General features: G+C 48.9%; 2 protein-coding genes across 2 annotated transcripts in view; one reads left to right on the forward strand and one right to left on the reverse strand.

The window, feature by feature from the left end:
* Positions 1-26,614, forward strand: part of LOC135914582 (mutS protein homolog 4-like) — a 92,511-nt gene that overhangs the window by 3,603 nt on the left and 62,294 nt on the right. The window lies entirely within an intron of this gene.
* LOC139060995 (uncharacterized) overlaps positions 6,279-26,614 on the reverse strand; it is a 37,300-nt gene continuing 16,964 nt past the window's right edge. The window contains exons 2-4 of the mRNA XM_070540366.1: positions 13,348-13,613; positions 11,727-11,769; positions 6,279-8,925 (exon numbers count right to left, since the gene is read on the reverse strand). Coding sequence (XP_070396467.1) covers positions 7,144-8,925; positions 11,727-11,769; positions 13,348-13,613 — 2,091 coding nt within the window. The 3' untranslated portion in view covers positions 6,279-7,143. The remainder of the gene's footprint in view (positions 8,926-11,726; positions 11,770-13,347; positions 13,614-26,614) is intronic.

Raw genomic sequence — 26,614 nt, forward strand, 5'->3', positions numbered from 1 at the left:
CATTTTGGAATTTGACAATGGCCATAACAGTACCCGCCCGTTATGGCACCTCCGCCGAAATACACCCATATGTTCGTACCATAATCTTGTATGACCATATGGGTTTATATGGGAACGTAGTTGTTTTATACAGAATCTTTAAGATCATAAAGCGTTGTAGGTAAAGTGCATGTGGGGTATAGGTTTCTTTCAATAGGGAAGGTGATGATCGATGATTATGATGATAATCGGCGTTGCCCTGACGGATACAAGTCCCATTGTCGAAACATTGGCTGCAACCTGAGACAAACCTTCTTCGACCACTGTAGTTCTCGTCGGCAACACAAATGCACGCTACAACAACGTGATAAAGTGAAAACTTCAAAATGCTTTCTTTTTATTACTTTGCGTTGATACAGGTCCACTCACGCTGGCTTATTTTCCAAACAAACTGTGTGCTCTCAAGCTACGGTCACTCTTCGCTTACTTGTAAAACCATTCATAAGCAGTATAGCAGGGAAGTCTTTGACATGCATCCGTTTACGTTTGGCTTTCTTCAAAAAAGCATTTCAACACTGTGTTCCCGCATTAACCAACATAAACAACAGAAAACAAAAAATAGCTGCGTCAGAAGTCTCAAACATACACACACAGAATTGTACATTGTGACTCTACATAGGTCAATGACACTTCATCTTGTTTGTTTTAAATTGTACTTGTGCCAGCAAGCGTTTACTAACATTCTTTGGTGTACAAATTAATAACGAAGGTACAGCTACCTAGACAGTACCTTTATATCATACATGATGTGTATTTATAACACTCTTGGATCAATGTTCAGCAGTTTTAACGTATAACACTATTCATTTCGGTTCAACTCAGTTCTTTATGACCGACATCAAAGACAGGGTACGTCAGCTCTTTTGTAACGCTGCGATGAGCAACCAATTTCGCATCCGGCAATGTTAGTCCAAAAATGACCCACGGTCGAAAAGATTGCATGAAAAATGCGATAAAGAAACAGCATTCACGAAGAGCGGACCTTTCACTGATCTGTGTGCAGGCCGACTACATTAAAGCCACGGCGTTTTCTTTCCTTATCAGTAGCGTCTTGCGCTGTCTCTTTAGCCAAACACAGTGACCAGGCACCTCAGTGTACTAACATTTCTTCTCCTGCCCGATGATATCTTAATATACAGGGACCTATTCAAAGCGAGTGGCATTGTTATTGCTAGGTATCGTGAAAGATGAACACTTCTTCAGGGTCGGTTGGTACACACTTGGGCAGAGAAACAAGGCGCTGTTTCTTCGCCCAACTTCTTCAGCAATGGCGTGCAGCCCTTTCCCTTCTTCAGCCTTATCCATGAAGCTAATAACAACTTTCAGTTGTTCCTCGCAGCATCCTATGGAATAGGTATACTAATGCTCGTTTTAAACAGCGAAGAGACGCCGTTGCATTGTTGAAAATCGCATCGAATGCGACAAATGCACTCGTGCGATGCTCTGGGTTGAATAATTGCACTGCTCACCAGTCTGGTTGAGAAAGAGCGCTTCCGTGCATCTTCGCAGGGATTCCGTAATATTCTGACTGCAATCGTTCCTGTGGGAAAAAAATGGCTTCCTCATTATAAGCAATGGTTAATTCCTGGTTTGTTTGTTTGTTTTCTATTGTTCTTTTTTTCATTTGGTCGCGCAAGTGAAATGAAACTGACGGCCCTGCTTCGCAACCCTCGACAGTGAACCACCTCACGCGTTTCTATCGATATGACTCACGCCTTCACGTTACGCGTCGCCTCGGCTGTACCACAGCGTTGCGATTCAGGAACGCGCCAATGCAAGAGGCCTTGCGAATGCACTGGGCTGTAAAACTACGCAGAGCTCAAAAAGCTGCAGCTTAACGCTTGAAGAGATTCAACACAGTTCTTACGCTGTCACGTATTTCACTCGCCACGTGTTATGCTTCGTGCACGATAAACTTCATTGGAAACCCTGCAACAAATACCACAGCGCTTCATATTATGACCACTAGAGGGAAGTCCGGCGCTGAAATCCTTCAGTCCCCCCGGGAATTGCTGGTAGTGAATGGATTCTGCTACGATTTGGCACGCATTTGTTTACATAGCACTTTGCAGCTTATCTTATTGTTATCGCGGTTCCTTTGTGTTAATTGCTAGCTTCACAACGAGACTCAAAGGACTCCTTCTAGAATTTAATAGTTTTGCATTCTCGATTAGTTCACTTCGTTGTGTAATTTGACCCGCCTAAATCAACCAGGACGCTTGTGAGCATCTGTGTCGTTAATCTGAATGATGTCAGGCAAGTAGCATTTGCCATAAGTGAATACGTTTCGACGTGTTCAAAACAACTATTCTTGTAGCGCTCTGATAACCACCGAGATGTGGACACGTGGGAGTAAGTAAGACTAATTTGTTCCACGCGTTGGATTCGCCATCAAAATTAGCCTCAAGGACCCGAGTGTAAATTTTTCACAACATTTTTCGAAGCCAGTTTGAAGACGCATAGGCAAATTCGTTCGCTTTCCATCGTTCCCATAGTGACCGAACAACCGTATCGGCTGCACACGCAGACAAAAAGGACCCAGATTTGCCACTAGTGTTGGCAATATGAAATCCTATGTTGAAAACAGGGCCTCCGAAATCATAAGGCGCACGCTGTGCACCACACACGCATCCCGATCTCGTGGGCCATTCTAGAAGCTAATACACTGCAGAGCTGTGGCAAAAAGGAAAGAGAGAAGTAATATATTTTGAGGCAACCTTTCTTGATCTTCGCATCACATCCCGAGTCCTTACACTATTTGTTCCATTCTACGAGCCTTAATTCTTCTCTGCCACGCATCGCATGTGGGCCGCGCATCATTTGGTGCGTCATAGAGACTGCGCATGCGCAACTTAGCACGACACGACTCGTGCCTGAGCACCCGATTGTTCGAAGCAATCAAACGTACACTCCATACAGTGCAAAAAAAAAATCTGAAAAAAAAATGACTTGACATGCATCCCAAATACTTCGAACACTCCGAACACCGGCAGTTCTACGAAGGAACAGATTCTCGGTTTCTGGTTTGTGGACAACGCGAGGTTTGTGCTACGCGAAGAAAGCACCTGTTCGTACCCACAAACTGCTTGTATATCCTGTCGGGTTATTTCGCTCAACAACGGACATCCCAACGCAAGAACCACGCCGTCTTGTGTGCCAAGAGTAAGGCACGTAAAACACCTGGCGGCCACAAACACCGACACTGAACATGGATGAGACAAAAAAAATGAACAGATATCTCGTCGTCAACAGCACCCGACTTGTTTACACAACGGTGAGAAAGAAAGACAAGTAAGTCGACACGACTAGTAAAAAATTCAACAGCGACGTATTCAAACAGCAAAGCGGCAGCAGAATATAGCGGGTCACTTGTAGAGGCAGCAGTGTGATTCGAGTAAAAAAAGAAGACCGAACATGCACCGTCAGCAATCGACAAAACATGAGCCAACGTGTGAAGTGAGATTTCTTAGCATGCGAGTAGATTTCATGACGTTCATTGTACTAAAGGAACGCTACACTTAGAGAGAGAGATAGAAGCAGTCTTGTGGGGGTGCTTGGAACGAGGGTAGATGATCAAGCAGGCACTCGTTCCGTTTGGTACAGTTTTCACAAGAAGTTTGCAGCCTCCCCCACCCCCACCCTTTGCTCACACCACCTGGACACACAGCGAGGCGTGTTGCAGGCAGTTCGCGTTTCGAGGTTCGTCAGAAGAACAAACGTGTACAGGGGACCCACGTACTTTTTGATGACGACCGTTGTCGCAGTGACGTGAAGTGACGTGACATGACGTGACTAAGTGCACTGAGTAGCATTATTCAAGCACCGAATTTGGGACGCAAGACAGTTCGGTTCCTCGTCACCTCAGTGCACGTGATTGTGAGAGTGGTCGCTGAAAGCCACATAAAGTGGCCAAGACAGCCTCAGTCCAGCAGGCCTTGCTAGGTGGTCAGAGACCATAGCCACATGTTCAGGTATGGACATAATGAATGCTTTTCATAACGATCATTAAGTTTGTTGTTGCCTTACGTTTGCGTTTCCCAGTACAGCTGTTAGGGTGAACTTCAAGCCCATATCGGGGCTCAAAAGAGAAGTCCAGGATTCCGTGGGAACACAACAGAAGACGTAATTATTACTAGCGTGGGCTGGGCTGCCTTAAAGCTTCTGTGTCGATTTCAACTCGCATGGAAGAGAGCCACGCAAACCGATGCTTTTTGTACTGTGAACGGAACGCGGACCATTTCTGGCAACTCGAAGCCAAGAATCGTGCGATGTTGCACCAGCAGCCCTCCGGAAGGCACTGCTCTGAGTTACTTTTCAATGGTTCGGGTTAACAGCATGCGTAATGTTTTCACGTCACGCTGCGGCCCTGATGTGTCATGAGTTTCCGCTTCGATTTTGAAAGCGTTCGGCAGTGTAGTAACGTAGATTGCGCCGCAAACCATTTGAAGCCGCTGCAACAAGCTCACTTTCTGGGAGGTGCGCATTCATGTAGCCGACTCGATAGGGCCAGGTTTATCATCAAAATTGACTTTAGCACTCTATAGACTGCCTATAGACCTGTTTGCCTTCCAATAGGGTTGTCATTTTGGCTACACAAAGTGCACTAACTGTCCATATAGAGAGTTCGCAAGTCCGTTCGGGTTCACAGATTTCCCAGCAGGTTATCTGCTGCAAGTCATAGAAACGTGTCGATAGGAACTGTAAGGACTTAAGCCCATAGGCTGCCTATAGACAATCAATAGCATGGCCTTCGCAAAAGAACGTCTGCGCACTTTCTCTAAACTGTACAAATAGTTTTTGTGATGGATGATTCACATCCGATGCCGGATTAATTTTTTTTGTGACAGAAACCTCCGGCTGCAAGAGGTCCAGGTGGCATGGACAGCTCTAGTCATTATATTGCTGGTGGAGATAGCCGTACTCTGCTGTGACAACTTCATTGCAAACTGATTCTGATAGTCTATAGATTGCCTTTAAACTTCAAGTTGACTGTTTTGCCTTCTCAATCGTAAGGTCCTTTGGACCTTACGAATGCGGATATTCTGAAGACAAAAAAAAACTGTCTCCAGTTCACTTCTTCCAATTGAGATCCATACACTTCCAGAATGGTAGCCTTTAGGGAGCCCACGAACGACGAAATGTGGGACGTCATAACCCTAAAGACAGTCTACAGAAATTCATGGCTTAGCTGCAAAACATTCGTAGACTCTCTGCGGACTGTCGAAATAAATTTCTGCGGAAAAAGGCCCAACAATTTAGCGGCGATTGTACAGCACAGCGCAAGTAATGTGGCGTGGCTTAGGACTGGTTCCCAACGGTCGAAAGTTGAAATTTTGATGCACCTGCTATAAACATGAAACACTGCAAGAGTGATAAGAACAGTGCCGAATGGTTCATTCGCGTATTCGCTTTCGATACCGCCTCCATATGGCGAGCGTGGCTATAGAGGCCATCTTTGTGTTCTTCGTCTTGAGAACACCGAGAATGCGTGCTCACGATTACTGACCTGCCACTCAACTGGAGCTTCACGCCTCATTTGCAGCGAGGCCAACAGATAAAGCTGCACGCACGTCAAAGAGAGCAGAGCGCGCGTGCGCGCTTGCTCCTGATTGGCGCAGATAGGAAGTTGGATCGCATCGTTTCCAAATGGCCGCATTGGCCAGCCTCAAAGGTGCAGCTGCAGGGTTTTGTAGGCAAGGAGCGAAAGACCACGTGTGGCGTAGTCGGAACGTACTTGTAAACGCAGTGCTGCATTTTCATTTCAGGAGCTCAGACTTGGCGAGTTTACGGTCGACAAGAACACCTGACGTGCTCACGCGAACTTCGTCTTTTCTCTCTCTCTCTCTTTCTCTCCTCAACGTGGGGCTAACAGGTCGATACGTTGAATCGTAGCGTGCACTGAGTCGAACACAACGTATACATAAAGACGAAGTGAAGTGCAAGCAGTTAACATCAGCCGTGGTAAAGGGGCTGTTTCGAACAGACGGTGGTCCCTATATAGAAGACTAGCGGAATGCTTATGCTCCGCCTTGCTAATTCCGTGCACCATTATGAAACCCGAAGGTGTGGCTGAATCGATCAGGAGCGTTCGAAGGCCCAGTCCCACTTATAATGTAGTTCGTCGCAGCCTGTGTCGTCAAAATTCTCATCGTATCTCCTAACCGCGCTATTTCACATTTGTGTATGGAGCAAATTGGGACCCGTGGTCAAAGCTGCAAGAAAATTTTGGAATATAGCTCGGTGAACAAGACGAAACATGGGTGGGTGCGAAGATTGGCTCTGAAGAGTTCGTCTCTCTCTCTCTCTCTCTCTCTACATGCCTCCTACGTCTGTTTGCCAAAGCCTTTCAATTCGGTTCCACTGTTAAACATGGTCTGTTAGTTTTATGTTTAATCACGATCCTTATTTCCAAGCTGCATATAAATTTGGCAAGCGCGGTTTCCTGTTCACTTCGTTAAGCGATGCAAAGAAAGCAGAACCATTTCAAAGGAAAGGACGATAATTTCAGCAGAGCTGCGTTGTTCCAGTGTAATGAGCATTCATTTTCCTCTTATCATTTTTTTTCATTAACACGCGCCCACTTCTCACCTATTTTTCTCATATTTTGTCTTTCCTGCCTTCTTTTTGTTCTTTCCATAATTTAAACAATGTATCCTTGAATGGCGCAGTTACACGATCTAGTTGCTTGCTTGGACTGTGAAACATAGCTAACCAGCACATTTTAACAAGCCACTAAACACAAACGAATGCTGGACACAAGTATCAAGAGATCGCGATGCCAATATCCATCGCATGTGTCCAATTCAATTGCGTTTATACATGTTTCGTCACGTGGTGTTTACCCTGACACGACTGCAATATATCATATAGTACATGTGAGAGAGACAGAGAGAGAGAGAGTGTGAAGTGATAAGGGAAAGGCAGAGAATTTAATAACGCTTAGCCCCATTGGCCATTGGCTACCTTCCACTGGGGAACGACGACTGAAAGCCGAGAACAGATCCACATTTCTTCAGCACGGTCCACCTTCAGCTTGCAGAAACAACAGAGCCCGGAATTAGCGAGGCGAGAGTGCGTACATATAGTCTAAACAACGACCGCGACTCAGAGCATGTAGTCGGTCGTGGCGGCAGAGGCGGCAGAGGCTCCGTCACGATGCGTCATCTGCACCGGCCTGCGACCGTGGTGCACGGCCGCCTCCTGCTTGGACGGCGACGACCTGTGCGACGACTGAGGCAAGCCGGCGCCTCCGCCCTTTCTCCGACTCCGGGCGCAAGCGTGGCAGCTGCTGTGGTGGTGCTTCAGCGTGGCGTCCGAGTCCGTGGACGTGGTCGTGTCCGCCCTGGTGCGGGCGGCGATCTGCTGGGCTCGCTCCTTCCGCAGCTGGCGACGCGTCTTCTTCGCCCTCTGAGCCACGCCGACGTCGTTCCGGCAAGCGTTGTCGTCGCCGGGAAAGATCTCGTACTCCTTGGTGACGAACTCGAGGTCCAAGTCGAGGATGCCTCCTCCCCTAGCACCCCTGTCACCGTAGCACTCGGCCTCGAAGACAGGTTGAAGCCTGCTGCCGGACTTGGCGCTTTGCCTCTGAGGGCTGTAGAAGGAGCATAGCTGCGCGGGCTCGTGGACCTGGTAGCCGGAAGCGTCCTGCTGCTGCAGGATGCTGTCGAACCACCGCCGAGGCTTGTCCTCGCTGACCGGAGGTCTTGACTGCCGGGACGCACCCCCACAGGGCGACGCGAGGGATGGACTCCCTCCAGTTTCGTGCTGGAACCTCACGGGAGACGCCGCCGGCGAGCGGTCGCTATAGGTCACAACCGGTATCGGACTGGAACTGGTGCTGTGAAGCGCCAGCGGGCTCTCCGGGATGCTCTGGGTCGGGAAACAGGAGGTGGTGTGTTCCTGGCGCCTGTACAGGTCGCTGATCTGGCCCGCCGTCCGAGACGTCGCCATCGGAATGACGGCCGGCGTCACAGCGTGCGGCACCGGGTTCGAGCTGCACCGGGGTCTGAAGGCCGCGCTGTGTCTGACGGGAGAGCAGCTGGGCGACCGCGCGCTGCTCCGAGCCGCTGCCGCTGGAGCCTGCGGCGACTCGTTGATGGTGCACGAGAACCGGTAAGTTCGCACGGGACTCAGCACGGCCGGCAGTGGTGCGGCGGCCTGCAGTTTCCGACGCACGGGACTCGCCGACGAACACCTCTTGTGCTCCGGCGACAGGACGCGACCCGTCGGTCCGCTCGGCGTCGCGTTGTTGCTCAGTGTCATGCTCTGAGAGCGCACGTGGGGCGATGACGTCATCGCCGCGGTAAGGGGCGACGGGCTCCTGGCCACGGACTCGTAGATGTGCTGCTGGATCACGGGCGACTCCGCGGCTCCACCCAGGCAGGACGGCGGCGGAGTCCGGCTGCAGAGGGCTTCGACGGACGACGTCGGACTCGGACTCGCCTCGCGGCGGTCTTCGGAGTTGGAGGAGAGCGTCGAAGGGTCGTACGAGGTGTCGCTGCTGTCGTGTCGCTGCATCCAGTCCAGGACGCGGCGGCGCCTGGACCACGAACCCAGCAGGTCCTGATCGCGGCGCCTCTTCTGGCGGATGATGCTCTCGCACTCCCATCGCACGATCTCGAGCTCGACGCGCAGCAGCGCCATCTCGTGCGCCAGGCCGTCGTCCAGGACAGCGTCCGGACCGCCTCCGAGAGTGGCGCCGGTAGCGCCTCCGGGATCGTGCGCCGCCGCGGCACTCGCCCGGTAGATGCCGTTGCAGACGTTACCCCCGCACAGACGGTGAGGCTGAGGTGGCGGCGCCTGGGGAGCGGCGACGGCTCCGGCGAAGCTTTCTTCGCTCGTCTCGGCGGTGATGGTACGGCCGAGACCGGAGTCCGTGTCAGACACCTGCAAACCCCGAGACGTCAACCAATCAGTTAGTGTCCGTGAACGCCCTCTCAATGACCCCGGTACCCTACGTCATGCAGCGAAAGGTCCCTTCTGTTGCCTGTGAACAAAAGGAACTTCGTGGACGCCGTAAGTGATTCGATCAATGGGGACACCTAGCTATTCCACGACGCGATAGGAAGGACCAGCACTCGACCTTTCCACGTGGCCTCCGTCACAGCGACTGCTCAACCGATTCCCATTTTGCCTAGATTCGATGACTTGGCGAGGACTTGTACGTCCTGCCTCTCTTGATCGGTGTACAAAAAAAAAGAACGCTTTCCCTGTCTGGTACAAGAAGCCGGGGCGAGAATTAGGCTTTGCACATTGACTCACGTACAGTGTTTTTGCCCCGACGTCCGCGCACAGTTGGATTAGTTTTGCAGGGGAGCTTTTACTGCACGCAACTTAAGAAAGAGCGTTCTCCGTTTTGTCCACTCCAAAGCATCCCCTCCGAACGTGCACCAAATATCTACTGAAGTCTACGATCTACGAAGTATCTACGAGCGCATACGACTTGCCCGATTCCGCGTCTTCCTCTTGGTCCGATCACCAACCTCTTGCAGTGCAGCGAAGACAGCGGTTCGCATCAACCAATCAGTGGCGAGCGCCAGCTGGGCCGGCGGAAACGTGTGTGGATGTGCGTTACGAGCTCCCAGAGAAGGGAGGAGCAGTGGCTCCCCCATTGTGAGCTTCTCTCTATAGTCAGTAACAAGATTAGCTTCTTTTTTGCTGGGCCATAGCAACGTCAGGAAGAGCTCTGACTAGGTGCCGGTACAGTTATTAGAGGTCTCGATGCTCGTACTTTTGACCGGAGACGGGTCTGCGTATAATTAAGGAACACGTACAATTTGCCGTGACAGTGGCCCCTTCCCACTCCTAATATGTTTCGCCGTATAACGATACTGTAGAGCGAGGGAACCAACTTGATGGAACCGACCATTATGGAAAGTAAATTAGACCGTTGTCTCGCGTACATTCCTAAACGCATGTGTCAATATGCGGCGAACTCAATTAGCGTCTTTCCCTCTTCCTTTTTTTTTGGCGGGGGGTTCAGAAGAAAGCTTTAGCTCGGGCCCAGCTTCGATGTCACCGATTCGAATACATGTAAAAGACGAGGAAATGTTTTTCTGAGATGACCCCTTGACTGATTGTAATAGAATTTGTTGCATTTGAGAGAAAAGGTTAAATTCAAGCGACTGTAGGCAGTGAAAATTTGATTTATGGCCGAACTTCTTTCTCAAGAATTCAAGAAAATTGCTAAGTACGAAAAAATGTTGAAGCTCGAAGTTTTTAATTTCATAGCTCTGCACCAAGAACAGATAACACAGTTCTGCCAATTGCATTCGTTAGAGTGTCTGAAGTGGGTAAAGTTGGCATATTAATTTACAGTCTTCGCGGATGCATTAGAATATTTACAAGGTTTTTGCGAAAGTCATATTCGGAAATTAGGGATATACTTCACAGAGGTGTATAATAAATTAATTTTGTCCATTTGCAGTTTAGAGAATTGTGGAATTGTTTTCTTTTAGTGAGTTACAGAGTTGTAAACGTGATAGTTTCATTTCTGCAATGTGATGATTTTCAAGAATTGTTGTTTAAAAAATGAACGACATAAATAAAAATTCCGCTTTCAAAAGTCACAAATATTTATTTTTCTTTTATATGCAACAAACCTCACCAAATTCGGTGCGGTGGTTGTCGTGAAAAAGTATTTCTCCCTTCCCATGTATTTATATGCGAGCCGCCGAGCTAAAGCTTTCTCTTGAGGCAGTTTTTCGGGAGCTTTGTTGCATTATCCCTAAAATCGGGAGGACTGGTCGTTATTCGGGAGTCTCCCGGACAAATCGGGAGAGATGGCAGGCATGTTCAAATCTTTACGCGATGAAGCTTTCTTTCCAGTTGACTGACGCGACCCAAAGGTTTTCGCAGCACCACACGGAGTTGGTGACATATAGAATAAGAGGGGAGGGGGGGTCTTCAATGAAAACTACATGGAGAGGTTTGCCTTGCTGACCGCCTAAGGCGCTACAGCCAGGTAGTACACCCACGCAGGTATCATAAGAAGCCAACAAACACTGACACCAAGGACAACATAGGGGAAGTTACTTGTGCTTATTAAATGAAAATAAAGAAACGATAAATTAATGGAAATGAAGGTGGATGAAAAAGCAACTTGCCGCCGGTGGGGAACGATCCCACAACCTCCGCATTTCGCGTGCGACGCTCTACCAATTGAGCTACCACGGCGCCGTTTCCCCGTCCACTTTCTTGGGTATTTATGTTTCCTAGTAGAATCCTGGGGTGTTAGCCAGCGCCACCACTCACGGACCTTGGCGGCAGAAAGAAAGTGGATGGGGAAACGGCGCCGCGGTAGCTCAATTGGTAGAGCATCGCACGCGAAATTCGGAGGTTGTGGGATCGTTCCCCAACTGCGGCAAGTTGTTTTTTCATCCAACTTCATTTCCATTAATTTATTGTTTCTTTATTTTCACTTATTAACCAGAAGTGAATTCCCCTATGTTGTCCTTACTGTCATTGTTTCTGGCTTCTTATGATATGACTAATAAAAGTCGGGCCCCTCAGTTATAAACCCCTTTCCCCTACGCAAGTGTTTACGCATGTTTCATTGTGTCGACATCGTTCTTAAGTAGTCGTATTACATTCATAGCGTAGCTCCTTGCTCTGTGCTACGAATGCAACGGACATCCTTTTTTTACCCTTTTGCGGTGTAAAACAAGCGAGGCTTTCATCGGGCTCACCTGGCACGGAGGAAACGACTTCCTGTTGTCTGTGCTCGTCGTACTGCAAAGAAGAAAATATGCAGTGGTGGTTTAACGGTACGTGCGACACAAATGCGGCGGCATCGCGCCGCGCCTCTGTGAGGTCCCGTCCCGGGTGCATGATTTAAGCCGCGTTCACCACATTGCAATATGTTGTTCTGCACGCCCTGCTTCTCATGGAGGCGCGAATGGAAACTGACAGTGATCCGGAGCGGACACCTCATTCAGTCTCTCTCTCTCTCTCTCTCTCTCTAAATATATATATATATATATATATATATATATATATATATATATATATATATATATATATATATATATATATATATATATATATATATATATATATATATATATATATATATATATATAACCCGCCGTGGTTGCTCAGTGGCTATGGTGTTGGGCTGCTGAGCACGAGGTCGCGGGATCGAATCCCGGCCACGGCGGCCGCATTTAGATGGCGGCGAAATGCGAAAACACCCGTGTGCTTAGATTTAGGTGCACGTTAAAGAACCCCAGGTGGTCAAAATTTCCGGAGTCCTCCACTACGGCGTGCCTCATAATCAGAAAGTGGTTTTGGCACGTAAAACCCCAAATATTATTATACAGTAAAAGCTCGTTAATTCGAACCGCAAGGGGAAGCCGCTTCAGTTCGAATTAATGAAAGTTCGAACTAACGAAAGTGAAGGAGAGCAACAGTACACTGCGATTTGGAAGCAGTAGGGCATGTCAGAAATTTGGCGTGTCAGAAAGTGATGGCCTGTGCCGCGGGCACACGCCATCTTCAAGTCGAAGCTCTGGGTCCGACTGTGCCACACCACCTATGTCCACCGAAATGAACGTTAGCCGAGGCTTAACACAATCACAATGAATCGCGACGGCCGATACGTCCTAAGCTGAAAACAAAGGTGCACAACCGATGAAAACTGCCGAGACAAAGACGCTGAACATGTGAAGGTGGCGAAGGTCCTGATTCGTTGGTTCTTGATTGCAAGCGCAGCTGCGACGTACTTGATTCGCTGTGTTTTGGCGCTTGCTGTGCCATCTCCGCACAACATTAGCAGCTGTACAAGATTTGCAAAGCCTCCGAGATTCGCAACGGGCAAGAAGTCTCCGAGGTTACGTAGAACGGAGAGGCGGCAGCCGCCGCTGCCTTCTGGCTGACACCTCGTCGGTTAGATTATTTTCCGATTTTGCCTTCTCTCGCCGTTCTCTCCGTTTCGGAGGCAATACAGCGTTGTGTGTAGGCAGTAGGCGCGTTTCTCTGGCCGTGTGCCAGGCGAGCGTAGTTCGAATTATCCGTGAGGGAACCTTCTCGCGTTCGAATTAACGGACTTTTTTATACATAGACTTCTGTGGAGCTTGGCCGGACCAAATCGTACAGTTCGAATTATCCATAAATTCGAATTATTGAAGTTCGAATTAACGAGCTTTCACTGTATATACAGTGAAAGCTCGTTAATTCGTTACAGTGAAAGCTCGTTAATGAAAGCAGTGCGTGCGTGCGTGCGTGCGTGTGTGTGTGTGTGGGTGGTTGGGTACGTGTGTGTGTGGGGGGGGGGGGACGTGTGTGTGTGTGTGTGTGTGCGTCCCTCACCTGTGCAAGCGAGCCAGGTGCCTCTCGATGCCGCTGGGAGGGAAGGACAACCTGTGCACGGACCCCGGTTGGCTGCTGGGACCCGGCGCCTGGCTCGTGGGCTGCTCCAGCTGGGGGCGCTCCGGGAACGGGGGGCGGTGGCCCCTGGGCTGGAAGTCGCCCCCGAGCTGAGGGCCCTGTCCGTGCTGCTGCTGCTGGTGGCGGTGATTGTACGAGACACCGTGGCTGGGACGGAAGCTGAGGGTAGACTCTCGCGAACTGCGCTCCTGCGGAATTGCCGAGAGAGAGAGAGAGAAAGAGAGGCATGTGAATGGGAATTCAATCGATTGACTGATGCATATGTTCAATTATGGATCGATCTACTGAGTGATCGATGGATCGTCGCTTGATTGGAAGTTACTCACTGACTAGTTGTTTGGTTCGTTTGTTTATCGACCGACTGACTGAATGTGTGTAGTATCGCATCTGAATGTCTGAGTTTGGTTCAAAGTGAGGCACTCATATGCTGTATGATTGATAGACTTATAAACAGTTAATTATGAAACTGAATGACTGGTATATTACTGGTTATCTATTTATTCATTTATTCATTTGTTGGCTAATTTACTGGCTGACTGGTTTGATTGATTGGTTATTAGGTTCATACATTGATTACAGATTACATTGGTAGAGACCCCATGAAGCTTTTGGCTTTTAGTCTGTGCCCCCAGCATTTTGTACATGCTATAATGTACCATAATGCCGAAATAAAATTAATTGAATGAATGAATGAATGAATGAATGAATGAATGAATGAATGAATGAATGAATGAATGAATGAATGAATGAATGAATGAATGAATGAATGACTTGGCTGGCTAATTCACCGACCGACCGACCGACCGTATGCAATTTCCTATTCGTAAGCTTGAGTTCGTATCTGAAAGAGTTGATGCTCTGCAAACGTTCGCCCACCGCGGTTGCTTAGTGGCTATGGTGTTGGGCTGCTAAGCACGAGGTTGCGGGATCGAATCCCGGCCACGGCGGCCGCATTTCGATGGGGGCGAAATGCGAAATCACCCATGTATTTAGATTTAGGTGCACGTTAACGAACTCCAAGCGGTCGAAATTTTCTGTGTTTATCAGTGGGGTCATAAAGCTCCGAGCAACGCTGGGCATGAGGGAGTTGGGGCCTCTGTCAAGCTTTCTTCGCTTTCATCGCCAACCTCGTCTTGATTTGTTACGAGGTCAGTAAAGTTCAATAAATTTCACCTAAAATTTAACAACCCCGTGGCAACACAAATGCTTACGAGGTCGAAACATCGCAGTTTTGAGCTCCGGGTTCACTTCGGCTGGTTAAAAACGGTTGGGGGTTAGATCTATTAAAACCGGTCACCGAAAAAAAAACGGCAATGCACGTGTGTCAATGTGATATTACATTTCTTCTCGAGTGATGTCTGTAGCCGTGTCTAACGACTGCGAACAACCCACATGTCTACGGAACGCAATAAGGACAAGGGAAATTGACTCATCGCCATGTAACTAAACAGCGTGTAATACCTTCTCTGACGAAATGACGTTTATGAGAGAGCAAAGCAGTCTAGCTGAAGTTTTCACGTAGTCTAGAGGCTGTCTAACTCCAATTTGTAAGAAACGCAAGTGCCTACAGTCGGGCAACAGACAATATGTAGCTTGACCAAAAGATCTCAACCACCGCGCACATAGCCTCCGAGATCTCGCACCGCGCGCCACAATAGGTCATGTGCAAAAAAAACTGCGGGGTGATTCATAGCGTTTGGTCAGGCTACTATGTCGTCTGTTGCCTGAGCCACCGGATCTCAGAGGCCACGCAGCGTGGCTTGTGGTTCATGTGTGCACGGGGGAAGCACATAAACTAAGAGAGAGCACTAAGTCGTACACCCAGCCTTCGCAAGCGAACTCTCTGTGAAGTTATTCCCTTCGCCTTTTCTCTCGCAGTATCGGACCAGCACGCAATCTCTGAGGCTCAGCGTATTGGCCGAGAAAGTCTGGTTCCCGGTAGTTTTTATTCCAGCAGAACTTTTTGTTGGGCTAGTTGGTGCATATTATTGAAGTACTATAGCGCCAAACAGACGACACAAGAAGAACGACACAAGAAGACGACACAAGAAGTACGTGTCTCTTCTTCTTGTGTCGTCTGTTTGGCGCTATAGTACTTCAGTTTTTAATCGATGCGCACATGTTTGGTCGCCCTGCCATAGCTTCGTCTGCAGTGGAAGCACTAAAACCTACCGCGCCCTCTGACGTAACGATCACGTGATGGGCCGAAACGTTTGGCTTCACTCGTGCTGCGTAGTGCTCTCTCTCTGTGGTGCGTTAGCCCCTCCGCGCCAGCGTGCGGCCACCGGCAGCCACTTGCTTCTGCGCTTTCCTGCCGAGAGAGGTCGGGGGCACAGTAGGCTGCCGCGTCGCGTCGATATAAATGACAGGGACACTCGGAAACTTATTTCAACGTCGTTTGTATGCACACCCAGCGTGCAGAGAAACAAAGTGCCCGCGCGGATGGCCGCGGAGGGACGGATAGACCTAGGCACCCAAACACACTTCCACGGGCCTGCACATCTCTCGAGTCCCGGAGGAAGCCGCTCTTTCTCGCGCTACACCGAAGACCTGCAGTGGAAGTCTCGGCGATATCTATAGACAGCGACGTGACCAGAAACGTAATGTCCACTTGGCGTGCTCCCGGCCTCTTCCCTTCATGTATATCAATTTTATAACCCTATATCCTTTCTTTGTTTTCTTTTTCCGACTTGCCGAGTCGATCGGTCCCGTTTCCTTATATATCGCACACTCGCGATCGAATCTTCACTCTGTATAAATGTGCACGTGGGTAAGAAATATTGAACGCTCTAGCGGGCACGAAGCTTCCACGAATGAATGAATGTTCGAGGTCTCGTTCTTTCGTTTTCACTGATGGTAAAATTCCGAATCCAAGCAGTATATAGTACGTAGGCTGCGCTTTCTGACGTCAGTGGCTCTTCTATCCCAGAGTCTGACGTCCGAGTACTTCGATTAGCGCGAGCTAAAGAAGGAAACTAAATGCGTCTGCTCTTAGAACAATTATTTAAAGTCATTAAATTATGTGAGTACGTTCAATAGGGTCTGCGGGATACTGCAATGGTGTTCGAATGGTTCAGAAATGTGCTTGAACAAGGTTGGGACGAGAGCGTGGCTTGTCTAATAAAGGGCTGATAGGCCATTTGCTAAAAGCAAGGGGGCGCAGAGCAACCGATCCCCTTATTCATTTATTGACTCACTGACTGGCCGACTGATCGACTGACAGATTTCGTTTGGCTTGGCTTAAAGCCTAAGAGTAGCACGAAGTCTATTAGGAGTCACCGTATTGGGGAGCTCTGGTTTAATGTCGGCGGCCTGTAGTTCCTTAACGTAAATTTCAATCCCTAACTACACAGGCCTTCCAACATTCTGCGCCCATACCAAGGAGTCCACCGTGGACGGGAGTGGAACAAGCGACATGATGTTCAGCACTATGGTGAAAAGAAAGAAAAATTCACCGACAAATACGATACTCCCTAACGCGAAATTTGAACGCAGCTCTATGCGTATTTTCATTTCGCGATATATTCATTAGCTGGCGCGGACAATCTGTCTCGTGCAGCACGTTGCAAACGGAGCGAAGTGTGGCGCGACTGCCTCACTGATCGGGAAATCGCGAGAGGCAGCCCGAGGGTGACGCTTTCGCGCGATTCGCAGCAGCCGCCGCAGACAGACCTCCGCTCATGCAGCGCTTTGTTTCCATACAGACGACGCGCGCTACCCTGGCGCCATCTCGCAGACATCGTCGCCGCGGAGCCCGTCTTGCGCGGCACTACGCTTTTCTTCTCACGCTTTCGCCGTGCCCTCCTCCTCCGCGTTCCTCCTCGCGCTCTCTTCGCTATCGCCGTCTTTCGTTACCGGTTGCGCTCCGCGTTCACTCTTTCATTCTTCGCTGTGCTCGTTCTCTTGCTTACGCCGAGGATGACGCTCGGTTACACCGATGACGCCGGGCCGACGCTCGCCGCAGTAACGGGCGCCTAAGAGAAAAAAACTTGAGAGGGATAACAGACGTCATCATGTAGTCAGCTTTTGCGAGGCAACCTCTTCTGACACCCTTCTTCCCCTGCTTTCTTTTGGGGAATCATGGGAATCGCGCAGTGAACCATGGGATCAACATCCTGTACATAGCCTAGTTCGCGGTAGGTTTTAGTGTCGCTTGCCGGGAAACTTGCCGCCGCTTTCTGCTCGCCACCATTACAGTGCTCTTAAATTTCAGCCTCTATACCCGGAAACACTGCTGTCGTTGCAATGGCAACACTAGCTTCGATGTGTCCGCACCGTTAGCCTTGCGTTACAACTCCCGAGCGGCGCAGCAGACGAGCGGGTGAGGAACCCACGCGCCACCTTGAGGGGGGAAGCTAGAAACCACCGCCTGCCATCACGTGATTGGGCGCTTTACCCTTGACTCCTCTTTTGTTTATTTCTTCGTGACAAGAACTGACACGCAACTCTCCCTCCTGGCTTCCTTTCTTCCCCTCCGTGCTCAGCACCGCGTGGAACGGCGTATCCTTCGCGACTGGTAGCGCGTCCCCAAAAAACGCACGTGCCCCGAGTTGCCTGCTGATGTGGACAATTGAATGTGCAGTTCGTGGCGCGAGGAAATGCGCGCCGCGTGCGTCTAACAGCGTGAGCGAGGCGCAATCAATGTGCCCGCGACAATGCGCTTAGGGAGCCGGGTTAGGGCCCGTCACGCAGAACATGTAGAGAGTCCCGCGAACGCCCATCTCGCGCAGCTTGCTGCAGCTCGTGCGGCAACCAGCGCCGAGCTAATCTCATGCCAGCCGTAATGAACACTGCATCTCACCCGGGACAAAAATACACGTCATTAAGGACGAGGGGGAAAAAGTAGGAGGGAAACATCCGGTTGTTCGCACCCCCGGGCCCACACTGATTCTCTTGCCAAGAGGAAAGTAGCGGACGCGCGGGGACACGCCGCCAGGGAAAGAATTAAGAAAAATGATGCCGAGAAGGGAGATAAACTAACTGCTCCGTAAAGGGAAGAAAAGGGAGGAGAGCGAGAAGGAACTTGCGAGAACAGCGGAAACGCATAAAAAGGGCTAACACAGCAGGGAGGAAACAGGAGGCGGAAAGATAGCGGTGCTTTTTGAAAGGATCGATGGGAATGGCGTGGGTCGCTAAAGTTCCCTTGTTTGCGCTGTCCCTGTTCTCGATTCCTTTTTTCCCAACGACGATGGACCCTCTCAACGGAGGTTCACTCCAGGCGATACTGTTTTTCCACTGTCCTTCTTTCCCTCTGTTGTCCATCACTCCTCAAACACGCATTTCCTTCTTTCCAGCCAGTCTTCACTCTTTTCCAGAGCGTTTCCTCCTATTGCACCTCTTCTTTTCCCTACTGTTATGTACTTTTTCCACCTTTCCCGTCATATTCTACGGAACCTTCGCTTCCCTCTGTCCTATAGTTTCCATATTTCCTCATTTCCACCTCCCGTTTCTACTTTTTCCTGCCTGTCTCTCCCTTCCCTCATTTCCTGTCGGTGATCTCTCCCTAATCGTCATCTCTCTTCCGTTCCCTTCCTCCTCTTTTCGCCCACACTTTTCTTAGCTTCCAGCACCCACTTCCAAAACTACATTCTCCATTCGTTCCCTTTTTCCCGTCGCTCCCGCCTACCGCTTCCCTATCTTCATGATTTTTCTATAGGAACCCTGCGCGCCGGATCCGGGACGCACAACTATGGCGCTCATTCCCCCCTCCCCCAAAAAAACGTCTCGTTCCCCCAACAACTGGTTTCTCCTTCCTCTCATCTCGTCGTTCCACGCTCTCCCTTTCTCTCCAACGAGCCCGCGTGCCCGAGGCCATATATAGAAAGAGGGCGGAGACGCCGAGAAAAACGCACCCAATTGCGGCGTCCTGAAATTAATCACCGCCGCCCGCCCGTGCCTCGCGCGCTTCTTTGAGCGATGACCATGTCGCCGGCGTCCCGTTCGCGGGACGGCGGGGTGCCTTCTCTTCCCCACCTACCCTCTTTTTCTTTTGTCTCTCGCACGTCTCTCGGAATGGCTTTTTGAAACGGTGTGCTACACTCCTTTTTGTTGTCCTTCTCGCTAATACGCCCTCACCCCCTCCCCGTCTTTCTCTCTCAACTTCTTCTGCTACATCCTCCTATCCTCCTACATCCTCTGTGTCCTCGCTTTCCGCAACATCCATTGTTTTCTCTCCAGTCCAAGAGCTCCGTGCGCTCCCGTTTCATCCCGGGACTCGCTGCAGTAGGCGCCGGAAAATAGGGAAGAGATGCTAGATTCCTCGCATTTGTTCCGTTCTTTGTGCAACTTGTCCCTGGTTTGTCCCTATCTTTTTCTCGTCACTTACATTTCCAGCGCCTGGCCAGAGGCGCCTTCGGTTCTGATTCGTCCCCGTTGTTTTCCCGTCTAAGGAGTTACGCGCTCTCCTTTCGTTGTTTCTCGTGTAGGGAAAAAAGGAAGAGTCGCTTCGTGGCGCCGGAGTACTAGGGAAAGAGGTGGGGGAAGGAGTTGGGTCGGCCAGCGGCCTTCCTCGTCTTTGGGGAATAGTCCGCGTCGCTTCTCCGCCTGAGCGCCTCACACGCCCCGTCTCTTTAGTGGTCGTTGCCTTGCCACTGATCCGTCCATCGCACGTCGGCGTGTCGCCCCCCCCCCCTACCCGGAAAGCCCACAAGCAGGATCTCGAGAGTGCACGACTGCTTGCACTTACTCCTTATCTTTCCTTTCTTTTCTTTATTTGTCTCTTAAGGAAGAGCTGCACCAACGTCACGCACGCCATGGACGTTCTTATATTTAGTTCCCAGTTGGGAGTACGAAAGTCATTTGAAGGCACGGCTTTAGACAGAGAGGTCACAGGGAGGAAACGGGATATGGCGGAAACGTCGATGGCGGTACAGGGTAATAAATCCTGACGATCCTAAGGTCGGAGGTCCCGGTTATGTGAGGCTTGAAAAAAAACTCTCACCGCATTTGAGCGCATATTGCTACATATCTGAAAGCCAAGTCACTTACGGCTACTCCAAATTTTGGATATTTCCAGTCTGCTGCAATATTTCGTTTGAACGCTGGTAATAACAGGGCAGTGAGAGAATTAGATTTTTATTTTGTATTTAAAAGAAAAATGATGTGAAAAGGTCAGAGTTTCCAGAAAAAGACACCGACTAGTCCACGCAATTGAAGAAAATAAAGCATGCGGAATAGTGACAGTAGAACGGTGGTTCAAAAAATTTAATAAGAACAAAAGTTGCAAATACGTATTGAGAACGCCTGCTTCTACATCATAATTTCAGGATTCACGTCAACTTCAACATTTCTGCTTACACTCATGAACAGTTTGAGCTGGGAACACAGAGTTTATTCTCAAGCAACCATTTCTCGAGACGTCCATTCGCGCCTCACTTGCGAATATCTATAAAGTAGCTTTCTCGCGTATACATTTGCCCGGTACGTTTTTCTGTTCAGCCTAGGTTCCGAGCTGCAGTGCAGCCTCTCCAGTGCAAATTTTCGGCATTCTGTATCTCGCGGGTATGCATTGTTTACTCACATGCGAATTTCCTGGGTACTTTCTTCCTTCACAATGCTAGTAGGCTCGTACTCTTCCCTTCCCTACGGAACAACAGGAATTCTTCGGGAAAGAGAAACGAGAAATAGAATATCACTGCGCCCTTTGATGTGGGGCTCAGCTTGCACCGGCTGTTTTCTCCGCAAAGGCGTCGCCTCGGTGTTAATGCAGCTGGTGGTTATCCACGAAATAAAAAATACAAAGCGACGTCCTTCTACAGAGACGGTGGCCTGTTTTAAGCATTTGGGCTCGAGAATCACCCTTACAGTCCAAAGTGTACGCTGTTGGGGTTATAGCTTAGTCAACGCAGCCTACGCAAGCGGACGCCAGATACGGCTTAGGGCCAAGAAACGACGATCCCGTTTCTTTTTTTTTTCTTTAGAGCGAAGCTCTTAGGCGCCCGTTCCTGTGTTGAAGGTCGGCGTCCCTCGGCGTAGAGAGAGAGAGAGAGAAAACAAGGACAGGAAAGGCAGGGAGGTCAACCAGAAGAGTATCCGGTTTGCTACCCTACACTGGGGGTGGGGGAAAGGGGAATAGGAAGAAGAAGAAAGGGAGAGAGTAAGCACAGAGTACGTGTGGGAGGGACACTATGCACAGGGACACTATAAACGGTCTCTTAAACCGGTGTACCTCAAGTATTGCAGTAATGCACGGCGTAACCGAACGAACAAGCACTGCGAATGATGAAAGAGCAAACACGGAGCGCGGCGGAGGATGAAGGACGGCGATAGCGGAGAGAGGGCGAGGAGGAAAGCGGAGGAGGAGGGCAAGGTGCAAGCATGAGGAGGAAAGCGGGGAGGGAGAGTATGGCGAAAGGAAGAGTGCTGGCGTGGGTTTCGGACCCACTGCGCATGCGCCACTTCGCCGGCGCCGCAGCCGCTGGGGAAAGCGCTCCGCGCGAACCAAGCGTTCCTGCGTTCACGCTTTCTCTCTGAACAGTCAGCGACGCAACCGGTGTAAATGCTTCGTCGTCTGCTGCTGCTGCTGAACGAGCTGCACGAGTAGAGGATAAGCACCGTCACCGAGAGGACCCTGTCGTTCAGAATCAAATGATTTGCCGCAATATACCGTGAATTCGCAACACTTAAACAGCCGCGCTGAAGAATTCGCATTAGGGAGTATCGTGATCGTGATTTTTTTCACCCACGATTACGTTGCGTCATTCGCGTCATTTTGCTGGTTTACATAACAATCATCCAGCCAGCTCCTCGCTTTCCCTTTCCTGTTAACTGTGTATATGTGTTCAAAACAAATAACAATCAAACTTTATCATCAGACTTCAAACAACCAAAATCCTTCTTCAGTTTATAGAAAGGCCGCTCACAAGGAATTGCACCTTCGATATCACATAAATCGTCTATTTACCAAGCAGTACATTATTCAATACGTCACGACGCGTCAACATCGTCTTGTTTTCTTCTCTGTCCTGTGTCTTCTCTTCGGTACCTTTCGCTAGGCGTTAGCCTATATCGAAAATTTATTTTATTTGAGTTATTCGATATTATTGATCACAATGGGTCCAAGCAGGACCCATGCCGTTCTTGCAATGGAATTCTTGGTCATTTCATTTAATTTCGCACGCGGCACCACCTACCTACCTGTCTACTTCTATAGCTATCTATCTGTCTCTGTATTTATCTGAACACCTGTGCACTTACCCGCCTAGCTGTCTCCCTATCTGTCTACTTCTTTGCACCTCTATTCACATATCCATTCATCTATCTACCTAACAGTCTAACTATCTATGCCTGTATCTATCTCACTTTGTATCTGGTAATCTATCTAGAGATACAAGTTAAAGCGGGGAGATCAACTAGACTTTGTCCAGTTTGCTACCTTACACGCAGGTAGGGGAGAAAAAGATAGAGAGAAGACAGCAGTTCAATCACTTGCGTTGTACGAAGTACAGCGTGTCTACAGTCTGAGCCATCAGACCCGTTGCCTTCTGGTACTTCTTCGTTACCCGAAGGCAACAGACTTGAGAACAGACGTGTTATCCATCTACATACCTGTCCATCTACTTTTCCGCTTCTCTGTGTATTTATCCATCTATCTATACTTGCCCGTTCATATATCTATAAATGTCAGGATCTATGCCTGTGACGGTCCGTTGCCTTCTGGTACTTCTTCATTACCCGAAGGCAACAGACTTGAGAGCAGACGTGTAATCTATCTGCATACCTGCCCACATACCTCTCTACATCTCTGCATATTTATCCATCTACCTACTTGCCCTGTTTGTGTATCTATACCTGTCATGATTTATGTCTGCGACGGTCGTCTACGAAAGGCGCGCTCGGAATTCGATTTCGCAGCGCGCGAGCCGCCCAGATATGCAAGAACAGGATCGATGATTCGCCCCGTTCTAGTCCGGCGGGCCACTGTGAGCTGGGCTCACGTAGTCGCTCTCACTTCCTGGCACAGCGAAGGGTCAAAATTACCTGGGAACCAGGACCTCGCGCGCGGCACAGGAAAGTGCCTTCCAGGTGGTCACATGTTTCAGCAACGGCAAGAAAGAAAGAAAGAAAGAAAGAAAGAAAGAAAGAAAGAAAGAAAGAAAGAAAGAAAGAAAGAAAGAAAGAAAGAAAGAAAGAAAGAAAGAAAGAAAGAAAGAAAGAAAGAAAGAAAGAAAGAAAGAAAGAAAGAAAGAAGAAGTCCCGTGTGCCATTTGCTAAAACGAGCAAATGAGAATCACTTTATTGTGATTGGGAGTGCGGGAAAGGCTGAGAGGGCTGCTCGCCCCTCTGTTCGACGGTTCTCTAATTAAACCCGCCGGGTGATCTGGAAAGGTAATCAGCGCAGCACGCTTTGAACGGAGGCTTTGAGAACGTCGATCGGGAATCGTAAAAGCGGGCCAACGCGGCCAACGCGTTTCAGTGCATACGAATATAAGTGTTTTTTTTTTTCGGTAGGTGTAAGTGCAGTTGGAATGAGGGTCTACACTTGCCGTAATCCTTCGTTGTATCGAAATCGCTTTACTCGAAATATCCCTTTATTCGAAGCTTCTTGTGATCCCTACCGCCGTGCTGCATCGAAGTGCAGTAGTAAACGACTCCGCTTAGCACGAAACCGGAAATCCACACGGGACCGATTCCTGCAGCGCGCACAATGACACTTTGCGTTTCTTAGTATGCCAACCTGTCCGATGCACAGAGGGATGCGAAGGTCACTCCGCCACGTGGCGGAAGCTTATTGGGAATAACCGTGTCACGTGACGACAATCGACAGAGGCGGTAGCTGTTCGTGGGCCTTAAAAGAATTTCTCCACTGTCAAGTGCAGCTTTGTTATAAATGTGCATTTTACGAGCTCCCGCGTGCTCTTCAAGCGCACATTTCAAGTTACTACAACTTCCTTGTAGTCACTCCGCTTTTAACGAAATGCTGCTTATATCGAAGTTGTTACTATTATAGATGGCTTTGTTATTGAGAAGGTTTACTGTATTTATTGCAACCACTTCGGGCCACCGCGCCTGCACTAATTCTGTACACCGGTGTAACACTTAAATGGGCGCCGATGAGGTGTAGTAATTGCGCTTACGCTATAGCAACACAGCCGCTCTTACCGCGAAAGCAGGCTTGGCAAGTGACCAAAGACGCAAACCTGAAAGGCAAGCGGCGACAGCACCCTAAAGTTCGGGCTCCAGCTTGCTATGACGTCATAAATTTTCGCAGTGTACCCGGGTCTAATTAATTCGATATTGGTAAAAAAAAAGGAAGGGGAGATGCTAAATCACGAAATGAATGATGAACAAAAGAGAACTCGCCCGAGCGCTCTTACTATGTTTTTGCGGCGACAAAACTACCCAAATAGAAGTAAATACTTTGAAACTTATGCCGTCACACTGACGTCACACTGACGTCACACTTACAAGCCGGCGATGTGGTTGCGGCGCGAAATTCGAGGAATCAATGTTCGGCCCTAATTTTTTCTCGAGCAGTGCTATTCTCAAGATTTCATAGCAGATTTGACTTCACCTCTGGTCAACTTCAATCATTTTGAAGTTGCATTGTTTGTGCTAAATTTAATCATTAAACAGTGAATCAATGAACCTTTCCTTAGGTATCACAGCCGGACATTGCAACTTGTGGTGCATGTAATGCCTTCATCTTCACGCTTTCCGCCTGAAGAGGCTAAATTGGGCTACATACTCCGCGCAATTTCTTGATCTTATTTTTGAAAATATGTGGTATCAACCCGCAACCTGTGGCATCAACACGCTGCGTCATGTACGCTCTCTCAGTGCGCATGCGCCAAGTTTTCTCTGCCTGTGAATTTCCCTTACCACTTTAGTCATATATACGTACAATAAACGTTTTTCGGTTATTCTCGCTTTACCTTTGGATTGTCCACATTTCCTTCGTGCATAACGTCGATTAGGCTGCCGCCAATATGTCACATATTTGTTACATATATGTTACATATATGTTACATATATGTTACATATATGTTACATATATGTCACATATCTCGAGATGTAGGAAAATCTGAATGAAGTTCGAGAATTTGCCGCAGAGAATAAGACGTCATCCATGTTAGCAGAGTACGGCAAAACGGCGAGATGCCGAAGTCTCGTTACATACATTTGATTTAAAGAAAGAGCAAAAGATACAGAAAGCGATAACTTGCCCGATTGGCTTTCCTCGAGCAATAAGACGACATGCATTTCTTCAAATTCGTGCTTCATTACTTATAGCGTTTCTTATGTGGATTCGTCGAGAAATCTTGCGTAGCTTCTGGTCATTTCTTGCTGCAATTTTGTAGCCGTGACTACAGAAGGTAAAGAAAGAAAAATAAAAGCGAAGCCGCGCCAATGGTTATGCACAAGGTTACGTTATGATTCGAAGAATTTGTTCTCACAGGCAGGCTGGTAGGTCATCAAACCACTACGAAATAAAAAGAAAAACACCTTAGAACATCCATGCATTCCGCACCCCATTTACCAACACCAGCTCAGTTTTACGATCCATAGGTCCACCCATCCATCTATTCCACCTATATAAAGCTCATTCGTCTTTCCTTCTCAACGGAAGCTTGTGCTTTTACTCCCATCCCGTGAGGCGTTTTTGCAATCTAGCTTTGTACTCCAACAGGATACAATCTAACCAGTGTTGCAACTGGCGCTCCGCTGCGTTTCACAATTTCTCAAAAACCGCAACTTCACGCCGTCTCGTTTTTTTTTAATTTTATCTTCTTTCTTTTGTTTTTCGGTCGCCCTTGCTTTTATACTCCACCTCAGCAACTGCGCGCAGCGTAGTGAAAGTTACGAGGTCGCATCATCCGAGCAGAAAAGAGAACCACAAGAACAGCTCCACTGTCCGCCCCACCCTCACTGCGTACTCTCTTTAAACTGAAGCTTCGTTACGGAGTAGATCAATAGCTCGCTACGGGCGACTCCCTTCTTGCTTCTCTGGAACAGGTCAGCTGTACTAATTGGCTGAAAGAAGCCACCTATGTAGCCTTCGTTCGACTGCACTGGAATCGTCCGAGACGCAGTGAAATCCCGGGTTGAACATTGCGAAGGCTGCTCCAGCCTTCGCAGTTCAACGTGCGAAGGCAGTTCACGTCTAAAAAAGCCACAATCAACCCCTATCATTTCGCCACGCGCGAACCGGTTACGTCTGGCCGACGTACTCTGCCTACGTGCAAAGCCT

Source organism: Dermacentor albipictus, chromosome 6 (genome assembly GCF_038994185.2).
Source record: "Dermacentor albipictus isolate Rhodes 1998 colony chromosome 6, USDA_Dalb.pri_finalv2, whole genome shotgun sequence".
Classification (NCBI taxonomy): domain Eukaryota; kingdom Metazoa; phylum Arthropoda; class Arachnida; order Ixodida; family Ixodidae; genus Dermacentor; species Dermacentor albipictus.